At 46.8% G+C, this 14,722-nt stretch overlaps 1 protein-coding gene across 1 annotated transcript in view; it reads right to left on the bottom strand.

Annotated features, from left to right (window-relative positions):
• Positions 1-10,613, bottom strand: part of SNX24 (sorting nexin 24) — a 197,461-nt gene extending 186,848 nt beyond the window's left edge. The window contains exon 1 of the mRNA XM_040344308.1: positions 10,389-10,613. Coding sequence (XP_040200242.1) covers positions 10,389-10,586 — 198 coding nt within the window. The 5' untranslated portion in view covers positions 10,587-10,613. The remainder of the gene's footprint in view (positions 1-10,388) is intronic.
• Between the last annotated feature and the right edge of the window lie 4,109 nt (positions 10,614-14,722).

The following is a 14,722-nucleotide window of genomic DNA, read 5'->3' as shown; positions in this document are numbered from 1 at the left end:
AATGGTGAACTTAGCCTTTAGTCGTTATTGGTGTAATAGCTGATCGCTCTCTGGATAGGGGGGGTTTAGGTCCGTTTTAAGTGTTATGACCCATAGCAACCAATCAAAATTAACTTTGATAAAGTAACGAATTCTGATTAGTTGCTATGTAGAGCTGCACGATTAATTGTTAAAGCGACTTTTTTCCCCTGGCGATCAACAAAGCATTCTTTCTATCCAGAGAATTCTCTGCTCAAGACAACAGCTGTCATACAAATAAAAAAACATACACAACACAGGCAGTCTGCCAAGTATCACAACATTCCTCAGCAACTATAAACATTGTAACGTTTTGTTCTTTGGATCAAAAGGAATGAACTTCTGTCTGTAAATGAGGGAAGTTTAACCACTTAAAGACTTACGGCGGCGCAGCGTATCGTATTTACGCTGCGCCGCCGTAAGTTTGAGAGGCAAGTGCTGTATTCACAAAGCACTTGCCTCCTAACTTAAGGCGGCGTAGCGTAAATGGGGCCGGCGTTAGCGCGCGTCATTCAAATGATGTTGAGGGGGGCGTGTTTTATTCAAATTAGGTTGACCCTGCGTATTTTACGTTTTTTACGAACGCCGTTCGTGAAAAGATCCAAGTGCGCATGCTCGAAATTCCGACGCAAATCGTCATTGCTTTCGACGTGAACGTAAATTACGTCCAGCCCTATTCGTGAACGACTTACGCAAACGACGTAATAAATTCACATTTCGAAGCGGGAACGACGTCCATACTTAACATTGGCTGCGCCACCTAATAGCAGGAGCAACCTTACGCCGAAAAAGCCTAACGTAAACGACACAAATAAATTGCGCCGGCCGTACGTACGTTTGTGAATTGGCGTATCTAGATAATTTGCATATTCTACGCCGAAAACAACGGAAGCGCCCCTAGCGGCCAACGTAATATTGCACACAATTCTACGCCGCCGCATTCAAGTTATGTCAGCAGAGGAAGCCTATTTTTTTAGCGTATCTGCCTTTGAGAATCAGCGTAACGATACGCCGGCGCAGATTTGAAATTACAGCGGCGTATCTGGAGATACGCCGCCGTAAAAGCTTTCTGAATCTACCCCTAAACCTTTTTCTGACACTTGTTGGTTTCAAGTTAAAATCATAATTTTTTTGCTAGAAAATTACTTAGAACCCTCAAACATTATATATATATTTTTAGCAGAGACCCTAGAGCATGGGTGCTCAACCTGTGGCTCTCCAGCTGTTGCGGAACTACAATTCCCATGAGGCATTGCAAGCCGCTGACAGGTACAAGCATGTCTCCCAAAGGCTGAGGCATTATGGGAATTGTAGTTTTGCAACAGCTGGAGAGCCACAGGTTGAGCACCCATGCCCTAGAGAATAAAATGGTGGTTGTTGCAATATTTTGGCACACTGTATTTGTGCAGCGGTCCTTAAAATGCAATTTTTATGCGAAAAAATACACATTAACCAATTCAGCCCTGGAAGGATTTACCCCCCCTTCTTGACCAGAGCACTTTTTGCGATTCGGCACTGCGTCACTTTAAAATGACAATTGCGCGGTCGTAAATTGCTGCTAAAAATAGCTGTGCTTTACCGCCCACGCCTACGATGCCCCAGTGTGAAAGTAGCCTTAGTCTCCCACAGTACACAGAACATGGAAATGTAATTATTTTAGTAAATTTAAACTGCTAAATACCATTTCTCATCAGCAGTTACAGCAGTCTTGTGATTTCTCTCAGTGCCGATTGGCTCTGTGCTGATCCCAAGAAAAAATAAAGATCTCTCTAGCAATACACACCAAACTGAGCATGTGCAGCCTGACTTCAGAGACTCTGTGTTTTCAGGAAATTATTAGGGGACAGTAGAAGGAGGGGGACAATCATAGAGGCCAGGATGAAACAGTCTTTTTACACCACGCAGAGTATTAACCCCTGTTGTATAACCAGCATATTTTACTGCATATACAGACCGATTTATTTTTAACAGAAGGAAAATACAGACCGATTTTACTGTTGTGGGTTTAGTAACACCGACTTTACAACCACATTAAGTGCTTATCTTGTGTCATGTTACCTACAATGCCTTGAAAAAGTATTCATACCCCTTAACATTTTGTCATGTTACAACCAAAAACGTAAATATATTTTATGTGATAAACCAACAAAGTGGCACATAATTGTGACGTAGAAGGAAAATGATAAATGGTTTTCAAATTATTTTACAAATAAATATGTGAAAAGTGTGGCGTGTATTTGTTTTCAGCCTCAATACTTTGTAGTATAGCGTCAAGAATCGTTATCGATCTTTTCCCGTTGCGATCTTGACAAAGGGTTTCCCGATCTTCCTGATCTTTGGTATGAAGAGAATTTTGTCTCTGCTCTCAGCCAAAAGTCAAAGTCTGGGCAGTCTGCCAAGTTTTAAAACATTCTATCAGTGGAATGTCAAGTCTAAACACTGTATCAATTTGACTTTTACATCAAAAGGAATACGCTTCTGTATGTAAATTAAATTGGAGGTTCCCCCTAAAAAAAAATTCTAACATTCAGAAGACTGGATTACACTGCGGGTAGGCTGGGGGTTTTTTTTTTTTTTTTTCGTACATACCTCGTTATCGGCGTTTCATCCCTCGGCTTCCGGGTATGATTCTTAATGGACCTAGTTGATTGACGTTCCTCCGACCGGCGCATACTGCGCGTCACAACTTTCCGACAGAAGCCGAACGTCATTGCGCAGGCCCCGTATAGAGTCGGCTCTATACGGCGCCTCCGCAGCAACGTTTGGCTTCTTTCGGAAAGTCGTGACGTCAAGTATGCGTCGGTCGGAGGAACGTCAATAAACTAGGAACGCCCAGCCCCATAAGAATCATACCCGGAAGCCGAGGGATGTAACGGCAATATCGAGGTATGTACGAAAAAAAAGACCAGCCTACCCGCAGTGTAATCAGTCTTCTGAAGGTATTGTTAGAATTTTTTTTGAGGGGGAACTACCGCTTTAAGAACATTTAACCACCAAACCCTTTTCTGACAGTTGTTGTTTTCAAGTTAAAAAAAAAAAACATTTTGCTTGAAAATTACTTAAAACCCCCAATCAGTAATTATATATATTTTAGTAGAGGCTCTAGAGAATAAAATTGTGGTTGTTGCAATATTTTACGTTGCACTGCAATTGCGCAGCACTCTTTCAGAATGTAATTTTTTTGGAAAAATTTACTTTAATGAATTAAAAAAAAAAAAACGGTAAAGTTAGCCCAAATTTTTTTTGTATGATGTGAAAGATTTTACGCCGCGACAATTGTGATGTTTATTCTAAGCAAAAAAATTGTGTTTCTCATTGTGGCCAGAATCGTGCAGCTCTACTTAGTTTCGCTGCAAATACAATTGCAAGTCTTTTTGGGGATGTCTCTATCAGCTTCGCACATCTAGAGAGTGAGGTTTTTGCCCATTCTTCTTTGCAAAATAGCTCAAGCTCTGTCAGATTGGATGGAGAGCGTCTGTGAACAGCAATTTTCAAGTCTTGCTGCAAATTCTCAATTGGATTAAGATCTGGACTTTGACTGGGCCATTCTAATGCCGCGTACACACCATCACTTTATGTGATGAAAAAAAATGACGTTTTTAAAAACGTCACTTTAATTGACTGTGTGTGGGGGAAAACGTCGTTTTATGTCTTGTAAAAAACGACCAAAAAAAATTTAAGCATGCTTCAATTTTATGTGTCGTTTTTCAAAAGTGCACTTTTTACTTCACAGAAATTGACCATGTGTAGCAAAAAACGTCGTTTTCTAAGACGTTTTTTCATCCACGCATGCCCAGAAGCTACTTACCGTGTTTCCCCGAAAATAAGTCCGGGTCTTATATTAATTTTGGCAACAAAAGACACGGTAGGGCTTATTTTCAGGGTAGGTCTTACCATGTAATGTGCGGTCTTCTCTCCCCCTCTCTCTCCCTGCCTGACAGGAATCCCTAGTGTAAATGGAGTTAAAATGTTTGTAAAATCCTATAATCCATTCTATTACAGTAGTATATAATGTATAATGTTTGTGTTTCTGTAATATAATTGTGCCAAATACCTTTGTTCAGCGCTTCTGTGACCCGCTCTCTTCCCCGCAATTATATTACAGAAACACACACATTGTACATTATATACTACTGTAATAGTATGGATTATAGGATGTTACAAACATTTAATAAAACTAGGGCTTATTTTCGGGGTAGGGCTTATATTGCTGCCCTCCTGGAAAATAACGCTAGGTCTTATTTTCTGGGTAGGTCTTATTTTCGGGGAAACACGGTATGAAGCAAGCTTCAATGGTAAAACGTGGTGGAACGTAACCTCACTTTGCAAGATCATTGTGAGAAAACGATGGTGTGTAGGCAACTTCGTCTTTGAAAATTGAAGTTTCAAAAACGTAGTTTTTTACTTCACAGAAAGTGTCGTTTTTTTTCATCACATAAAGTGATGGTGTGTACGCGGCATAACACATGATCCATTCTAAACCATTGTAGCTCTGGCTGTATGTTTAGGGTTGTTGTCCTGCTGGATAGTAAACCTCTGCCCCAGTCTCAAGTCTTTTGCAGACAAAAGCTTCATACACACGATCGGATTTTCTGTGGAGAGAGCGTAGGACTTTTGTCGGAAGGGTGTTGGCCTGGAACTTGTCTTGCTTACAAAACGGCAAAGAATTGTCAGCCAAACACAAAACAGTTTTTTCAGCTCTTTAGTGCCATGCTTTGGGAAGCTTCTGCTAATGTTGCGTTATGGTGAGCATTGCTTCCGTTTGTACTTTTGAGTTTTGTCCGACGGACTTGTGTACACATGATCGGAAAATCTGACAACACACAATTGTTGGTAGACAATTTTAAAGCATGTTATTCCACATTTGTCTGTGGAAAATCCGACAATTGTCCGATGTAGCATACAAACAGTCGATTTTCCGACAACAGCCTGTCAGAAAAACTGATCGTGTGCATGAGGCTTAACAGGTTTTCTTCTAAGATTGCCCTGTATTTGGCTCCGACCATCTTCCCATCAACTCTGAGCAGCATCCCTGTCCCTGCTGAAGAATAAGCATCCCCACAACACGATACTGCCACCACCATGTTTCACGGTGGGGTTGGTGTATTCAGGGTGATGTGCAGTGTTAGTTTTCCACCACACATAGCGCTTTGCTTTAAGACCAAAGAGTTCAATGTTGGTCTCATGTGACACCAGAGCACCTTCTTCCACATGTTTGCTGTGTCCCCCACATGGCTTCTCGATAACTATAAAAACAGGACTTCTTACGGCTTTGTTTCAACAATGGCTTTCTTCTTGCCACTCTTCCATAAAGGTCAGATTTGTGGAGTGCACGACTGATAGTTGTCCTGTGGACAGATTCTCAAACCTGAGCTGTGGATCTCTGCAGCTCCTCCAGAGTTACCATGGGCCTATTGGCTGCTTCTCTGATGAATGCTCTCCTTGCCCGGCCTGTCAGTTTAGGTGGACCGTCATGTCTTGGTACCGTAGGTTTGCAGTTGTGTCATACATGATGGATTGAACAGTGCTCTGTGAGATCTTCACAGCTTGGGATTTTTTATTTTATTTTTATTCTTTATAACCTAACCTTGCTTTAAAAACGTATCCACAAATGTATCCCTGACCTGTCTGGTGTGCTCCTTGGCCTTCATGATGCTATTTGTTCACTAAGGTTTTCTAACAAACCTTTTGAGGGCTTCACAGAACAGCTGTATTTTTACCGAGATTAAGTTACACACAGATGGACTCCATTTACTAATTAGGCGACTTCTGAAGGCAATTGGTTCACTAGATTTTAGTTAGGGGTATCAGAGAAAAGGGGGCTGAATACAAATGCACACCACACTTTTCAGATATTTATTTGTAAAAAAAAAAAATCAAAAAAAAATTGAAAACCATTTATCATTTTCCTTCCACTTCACAATTTTGTGCCACTCTGTGTTGGTCTATCACACAAAATCCATTTACGTTTTTGGTTGTAACATGACAAAATTAGGAACATTTTAATGGGTATGAATACTTTTTGAAGGCACTGTACATTCAGAAAGACAACTACTAAAAAGGGCAGCACTGTACCTGTGTGCTTCATAGTGCCAGGGTCAGTAGATAGCAATTCAAGTGCTGACCTAGGAGTACCATAACACTCCTACACATGTGTACAGTCTGTCGACCTCACACGTCACCAATGTCACCCAATTGTAGGGTATAGATAATGTGAATGAAGAAGCGATCATTATCTGCCATGTTATCTTACACACCTCTACAGAGGGAAAAGTACAAACTCAAAGGTATCAGAGTATTAGGCTAGGTTCACACTGCTGCGCTAGGAATTTGTTCTGTTTTTTGTCCTTTGTGAGGTGCAAATTTACCGCAAATTTCAGGAGTTGTACATAGCTGCGATTGATGTTCTAGCCAATGGAATCAAAATGTAAAAAAAAAAAAACTTCCTGGTTTTTGTGGAGAGTAGTGTGGGGTGGAATTCGCACATATGTGAACCATCAATGCGATTCCAGAACGATTTACATTGAAGTCTATGGAGCTGAATTTGCATCGCACACGGATCCACAGGACCATTTTTGCACGCAGCTTAGATTCGCACCGCACTGATGTGAACCGCACTAATGTAAAACAATTTAAATGACTTGCGAATTTGAGCGATCACAACGGCTCAAATTCGCAAAAGAATTCGCAGCAGTGTGAACCCGAGCCTTAGAGAGCGGACATAGACAAGTACATATTCCCGGCATGTCTCAGCATTTCTCTGTCTTCTCTCTCCCACAGATATACCCAGAATCCAAGTTTAAGGAAATGAACAATAATTGGTTGGTGCTTTGGATCAAACAAACCCAGAAATAAATAGAAAGTGTATTTGATTTCCCAGTGTAGTAATAAACCCTCACTGCACCACACATACTTGGAAAAGTAAAAGGTTACATACCCCTAGCATGCGTTCTCTCTCTGCTGTATAGTAAGGTCAGGAAACATTACTGCACGATTTTTATTCTCTGCCTAAAACACACTGACAGTTTTTTTTCATATACTGTCTAAAAACATATGGACTTTGACCTTTGACCCCAACCTAGATCAAGACCGGATATCTAGCTATTTGATCTTTATTGTTTTACAAACACAGACATTTTTTTTTTTCCTTTTGCATTTTTTTCTCTGGCTAGGACAAAAAGATACAATGTATCTTCTTTATTCAGAGGAGAAGCAGTCCAAGGGCTGGGTTTTATTACTGATCACTCAGATAGCTAATCAAAGCCTATCACAGAGATCACATGATCAGGGGTCCATGCTCCCAACTTTGAATCCTTAGTATAAGACCAGAAGCAGTTGGTGATAGTTCGTTGTCAATGCTGGGAGCACACTTCCCGCACCTTGGAAGAAGACCCACTTCCACAACTCCATATACAGGTTACACTGGTGGCATCAGGTTATTTAATGTAACATAAAAGTCCAATTAATAGTCCAAAGAGCAGTGTCTAGAACGTGCTGAATGGGATCTTCAGTGATAACCACCTGAGTGCACTAGCAGCTCACCTCACTGCTGTTTGATCCAAACAGCTAAAATACCGCAGATCTAAATGGTATGCTCTGATCCCCAGACGTCCACCGATCGGCTCAGACAAGTGGCAATAACGTTGAGAGAAAAAGGGGAATCAATAGCATAACTCCGTATAGTAAAAAACAGATTTATTAGAAGTAAAAAAACTCACAGAAATAGATAAAATTGAATGTACACATCCACGAGCACCGAGCTTGTAACCTGGCGCTGTGTCCGTCCCCGGTCTTCCAATCCCGATGTGTGTCGTCATGTTACTTCATCAGGGGATCAGGGACGACACGCGTCGGGATTGGAGCACCGGGTACAGACACAGCCTGACGCTAGGTTCCGAGCTCGACGCTCGTGGATGTGTACATTCAATTTTATCTATTTCTGTGAGTTTTTTTACTTTTAATAAATCTGTTTTTTACTATACGGAGTTATGCTATCGATTCCCCTTTTTCTCTCAACGTTATTGCCACTTGTCTGAGCCGATCGGTGGACGTCTGGGGATCAGAGCATACCCTAGCCTACTTAGCTGACACTCTGAGGGGGATACGAGTTCGGTGCTCGTGGATTGACGCCTGCTTTGTTATTCTACATGTGAGTGCATCATCTCGAGACCCACTCCAACCTTTTTTGGAGGTTCCCTCCCAGTGTTACGCTATATGCACTCTGTGTTTATCTTTTTCTTCCATGGTATACACCGCCCATTGAGATCTGCCCCAGCAATAAAGGAGAGGGTGTGTCAGCTTGCACATCCATTTAGATCTGCGGAATTTTAGCTGTTTGGATCAAACAGCAGTGAGGTGAGCTGCTAGTGCACTCAGGTGTTTATCACTGAAGATCCCATTCAGCACGTTTCATCTAGACACTGCTCTTTGGACTATTATTTGGACTTTTATGTTATATTACTTTCATGCTTGAGACCTTTATCACTCATGTGATTGTGTTCTTTATTGTTATATTTGGTTTCTTTATGCACTTATTCCATCTATGTTGGTTTCTTTTTGCATCAGTTCACATGCACCAAGTTTTTACTGTTTTTTATTGCAGTATCATAGGTATTGTTTACATGCACAAAGTTTTTACTGTTATATTGCAGTATCGTAGGTGTTTTCCACCAATTGTCTATCCCATTCACAGCCCCCTCCCTCTCCCTCCCCCACAGCGCAGTCACCATTTTTTTTATACATTTATCACTATTTCTGTCTAGTGGGCCTAGTAAGGGAACTGCTGCAGTTCCCTTACTAGGCCCACTAGACAGCGCAGGAGTTTTTTTTATCTTTTTGTTAATTAATGTACCATTGCTCGTGGAATGCAGGGCACTAGGGAGATCTTTCTGAACAGGGCTGCTGTCAATAAAAGATCTTGTAGGACAGGAGCAGTGGAGAAGCTGACAGGACGGTGTCTGTGTTGCCTGTGTGGGTCAGCGCCCAAAGTGTCCGCACAGGACGAGGCTGTGTCCTGGCTATAAGACCATGCAAGGCATTGGTGCCACCCTGGAGGTGAACATTTTAGACACCGAACTTTACAAAGCCAACTTTACTGCAAAGAGCCCCCACAATTCCCTACTTTGCAATGGTCCTCATGGCAGTGAATATTAACCCTCCATGCCCCCCATCTTCCATTGGTACTCATGGCAGTGAGATTTTATCCCATCACCCCCCTTCTGCATTCACAGTCATTTCACTGAAATCGAACAACCTCTGCCCACATTGAACCCCTTCCATCGGTTTGGACCACCAATGTGGGGAGGGGGGTTAATACTGACACCAATGCTGGGAGTTATTATGGCGGCCACCGACACCTGTGCTGGGGGTCGTTATGGCGGCCACCGACACCTGTGCTCGGGGTCGGTATGGCGGCCACCGACACCTGTGCTGGGGGTCGTTATGGCGGCCACCGACACCTGTGCTGGGGGTCGTTATGGCGGCCACCGACACCTGTGCTGGGGGTCGTTATGGCGGCCACCGACACCTGTGCTGGGGGTCGCTACGGCGGCCACCGACACCTGTGCTGGGGGTCGCTACGGCGGCCACCGACACCTGTGCTGGGGGTCGCTACGGCGGCCACCGACACCTGTGCTGGGGGTTGGTATGGCATCCACTGACACCTGTGCTGGGGGTCATTATGACAGCCACTGGCACCTCTGCTGGGGGGGGTCATTATGACAGCCACTGGCACCTCTGCTGGGGGGGGTCATTATGACAGCCACTGGCACCTCTGCTGGGGGGGTCATTATGACAGCCACTGGCACCTCTGCTGGGGGGGTCATTATGACAGCCACTGGCACCTCTGCTGGGGGGTCATTATGACAAGATAAGGGGTGGTGCAATCTGGCAGCCTTGTCCTGGGCACTGACTGACCTTGTCCCACCACTGATTAGAGTGCCCCAGACTGAATGAATGAGCACAGCAGTCAGCAATGTCCAGCAGTTTTTATTCTTTTGGGATAGAAGGTTTTACATAAATACAAGCGGATTGTTAATGGTTTGTCTCATACACCTGGTAGAGAGCTTGTTCTTTTAAAAAACAGCAGACTTACTAGCTGGATCGCCAGGTGAAAAGAGAAAAAGCCCAAAAAAAAAACATGAATGCAGCCACCAGATCTAGTAATTGGTAAGCTGCATTAGAATAGCTGTGCGCTTGTGGGTGTGATATCACGGAGCTGTTATGGGTGACATATGAGGAGTGAGGTTCTCATTATCTCTCCCTCCCATCACACAGTCAGGGGGGGGGCTCCTCACACATCCTCCCAGGCTACCCCTCTATATACATCTCTATAGATTGCACTCCATACACACAGCGCTCCTCTCCCCTACCGTGTATCCCTTCTCCAGGTCACTGTCCTCATAGCGAAACGATGGAATGTACACCTCCATCCCCTCTCCGCTCACACCGCATACAGCCACATGGGCGGGCTCTGGAATGTCTCTGCCTGACGTCACTGCACGGACTCCACCGGCCGGGGGAACACTGAGAATGAGCCGTACGGGAGCCGCTGTCATGTGACGAGTCATGTGACCTCCGAGGAGCCCCTAGCCGGGAGTTGGGAGCTTGGAGCCGGAAATGTTTGTACACAGAGCCGGGATGGAGTGTGCGCGGTGTACTGCACATTGCTGGAGCTGGCTCAGATAGAACTGCAATGTGTACAGAGGAGAGGGGTGCAGGCAGATCCTCACTGGGAAAACTAGGCCCTGCTTCACTTTATCATCATACATATGACTGCCACATTCAGCCCCTGAACATGTGTATGAGGGGGAGCTGCACTGCATCCTCCAGTACACTAGGGTGACCAGACATCCCCAGTTTCAAGGGACAGTCCCCTGATTGAGGACACTGTCCCCGGACCAAGTCTGTCCCTGGTTTTGTCCCCAGATTGGATTTAATAGGGGGCAGGGACGATTTCTAAGACAGTCAGTGCAGAATTAAAATAAATAAAATAGAATTACACCCCCCGCTCCGCCGTGCCTACTAGCATAGGGGGGTTGCATTTTTCCCAATATCTGTGCCCCTTTCTGATGATCATGTGCTGGTCGGTGTGGAGAGAATATTTCTTCAGTTTCGGGCGCATGCCCATTCAGCTCCACTCGCATGTTCTTCTGCCTTGGCTCAAATCCTGGTCAGCCACCTTCCTATCTCCTTGCCTTCCCTGGCGGAGTGATCTTCCTCCGCTCCCCATCCAGTAGTAGCCGGGGCCCGAAGAGTAAGACTTGAGAGGCTGTGAGGCGGGCGGTGACAGGCAGAGAGTCGCTGATTGTTGCCATTACTAGTAAAGAAAAAATATGTCCCCGGATTTCATTTTAAAAATCTGGTCACCTAACAAGACACCATTCTCACTTTATAGAAATCCAATGAGGCTGTTCACACCTGTGTTTTGCTCTGCTAAGGCCTGGTCCACACAGGGTGTGCTGAGGCCTGGTCCACACAGGGTGTGCTGAGGTCCAGTCCACACAGAGTGTACTAAAGCCTGGTCCACACAGGGTGTACTGAGGTCCAGTCCACACAGAGTGTACTAAAGCCTGATCCACACAGGGTGTACTGAGGTCCAGTCCACACAGGGTGTACTGAGGTCCGGTCCACACAGAGTGTACTAAAGCCTGGTCCACACAGGGTGTACTGAGGTCCGGTCCACATAGGGTGTGCTGAGGTCTGGTCCACACAGTGTGTGCTGAGGCCTAGTCCACACAGAGTGTGCTGAGGTCTGGTCCACACAGAGTGTGCTGAAGCCTGGTCCACACAGAGTGTACTAAAGCCTGGTCCACACAGGGTGTGCTGAGGTCCGGTCCACACAGGGTGTGCTGAGGCCCGGTCCACACAGGGTGTGCTGAGGCCCGGTCCACACAGAGTGTACTAAAGCCTGATCCACACAGGGTGTACTGAGGTCCAGTCCACACAGGGTGTACTGAGGTCCGGTCCACACAGAGTGTACTAAAGCCTGGTCCACACAGGGTGTACTGAGGTCCGGTCCACATAGGGTGTGCTGAGGTCTGGTCCACACAGTGTGTGCTGAGGCCTAGTCCACACAGAGTGTGCTGAGGTCTGGTCCACACAGAGTGTGCTGAAGCCTGGTCCACACAGAGTGTACTAAAGCCTGGTCCACACAGGGTGTGCTGAGGTCCGGTCCACACAGGGTGTGCTGAGGCCCGGTCCACACAGGGTGTGCTGAGGCCCGGTCCACACAGGGTGTGCTGAGGCCCGGTCCACACAGGGTGTGCTGAGGCCCGGTCCACACAGGGTGTGCTGAGGCCCGGTCCACACAGGGTGTGCTGAGGCCCGGTCCACACAGGGTGTGCTGAGGCCCGGTCCACACAGGGTGTACTGAGGTCCGGGCCACACAGGGTGTGCTGAGGCCTGGTCCACACAGGGTGTGCTGAGGCCTGGTCCACACAGGGTGTGCTGAGGCCTGGTCCACACAGGGTGTGCTGAGGCCTGGTCCACACAGGGTGTGCTGAGGTCCGGGCCACATAGGGTGTGCTGAGGTCTGGTCCACACAGTGTGTGCTGAGGCCTGGTCCACACAGTGTGTGCTGAGGTCTGGTCCACACAGGGTGTGCTGAGGTCCGGGCCACATAGGGTGTGCTGAGGTCTGGTCCACACAGTGTGTGCTGAGGCCTGGTCCACACAGTGTGTGCTGAGGTCTGGTCCACACAGTGTGTGCTGAGGCCTGGTCCACACAGTGTGTGCTGAGGTCTGGTCCACACAGGGTGTGCTGAGGTCCGGGCCACATAGGGTGTGCTGAGGTCCGGTCCACATAGGGTGTGCTGAGGCCCGGTCCACACAGGGTGTGCTGAGGCCTGGTCCACACAGGGTGTACTGAGGTCCGGGCCACACAGGGTGTGCTGAGGCCTGGTCCACACAGGGTGTGCTGAGGCCTGGTCCACACAGGGTGTGCTGAGGCCTGGTCCACACAGGGTGTGCTGAGGCCTGGTCCACACAGGGTGTGCTGAGGTCCGGGCCACATAGGGTGTGCTGAGGTCTGGTCCACACAGTGTGTGCTGAGGCCTGGTCCACACAGTGTGTGCTGAGGTCTGGTCCACACAGGGTGTGCTGAGGTCCGGGCCACATAGGGTGTGCTGAGGTCTGGTCCACACAGTGTGTGCTGAGGCCTGGTCCACACAGTGTGTGCTGAGGTCTGGTCCACACAGTGTGTGCTGAGGCCTGGTCCACACAGTGTGTGCTGAGGTCTGGTCCACACAGGGTGTGCTGAGGTCCGGGCCACATAGGGTGTGCTGAGGTCTGGTCCACACAGTGTGTGCTGAGGCCTGGTCCACACAGTGTGTGCTGAGGTCTGGTCCACACAGTGTGTGCTGAGGCCTGGTCCACACAGTGTGTGCTGAGGTCTGGTCCACACAGGGTGTGCTGAGGTCCGGTCCACATAGGGTGTGCTGAGGTCCGGTCCACATAGGGTGTGCTGAGGTCCGGTCCACATAGGGTGTGCTGAGGTCCGGTCCACATAGGGTGTGCTGAGGTCCGGTCCGTTATTATTCCATCGGGTATAATTTATGTACAGAGAGGAGAGAGGCTTCCCCATCACGCTGGAAGTCAGAAATCGCTCAACAGAGTCTGACTCAAGGGTCAAAGGTTCAGTAAATTGAGCCCCAAAAGCATGTTGCAGCCGCCAGTATCTGAACTCAAAAGAGGCGGGTATTGAGTAGAGTCATCTTAGTTCCTGAAAAGACATGAGTCTGTCGTTGAGTATTATATGTTTCAATGTTGTGATTGCACTTTTAGCCCACACAGAGGGGTCCGGGATACTATTCAGGTGTGGTAGCATAGGGTTACCCCATGTGGGGAGATATGAGCAGGTCGCCTAGGTAGCCCCACTCGACGGAGTCAAAGCCATCTCCGCGTGCAGTGAGGCCACCCCTACTGCCGTACCAGCCTATGCCCTGTCCATATGGGTGAAGAGTCGTCTGATATTGATATCTGTTCCCCTATCGGGCATGAATCCCGCCTGATCCGGGTGTATCAGTGCGATTATAACCGTGTTGAATCTGTTGGCCAAAATTTTAGCCGGCCGCTTGGCGTCAACATTCAGTAGGGAGATAGGGCAGTATAAAGAGTGGTAATGGTATCCCACCCAAGGTTTTTTGAGAGCGAAAATCTTTCTACTGCCCTCCCTAGATTGTAAGCTCTAACGAGCAGGACCCTCTGATTCCTCTTGTATTGAATTGTATTGCAAGTGTACTGTCTGCCCTCACATTGTAAAGTGCTGTGCAAACTGTTGGTGCTATATAAATACTGTATAATAATACTAAAGGTTGTGCCCATAGAGGGCCTTGTTCAAATTGAGAGCAGCTCCCGTGTCCCAATAGGCATGAATGGGATGCACAGAATGCCTGTGCTGTGGGGTCAACATGGAGGATTTTCTGTACATTGTACAGGTACAGAGTAAGTGACCTCCTGTGATATTTGTACTACAGCCAGAACTACAAGTCTCAGGAGTGGACATTTGTCCCCCACCCGCTGTTACAGGGTGGGGGTGGATCGGAGGGTGAGTTGATGGGTGCTCAACATGTTACACCTTAAATATGCTAGCTGTCCCTAATTTTGAGGGACTGTCCCTGATTTGGAATAAAGTCCCTCTGTCCCTCTTTCCTCCTTATTTGTCCCTCATTGAAAGTTGGGCAGTATGAATATGGGTGTAACATGTT

The sequence above is a fragment of the Rana temporaria genome, chromosome 1 (genome assembly GCF_905171775.1).
Source record: "Rana temporaria chromosome 1, aRanTem1.1, whole genome shotgun sequence".
In the NCBI taxonomy this organism is placed as follows: Eukaryota; Metazoa; Chordata; class Amphibia; order Anura; family Ranidae; genus Rana; species Rana temporaria.
Note: the sequence above shows the minus strand (reverse complement) of the source record. Positions and strands in the feature narration are given on the sequence as shown.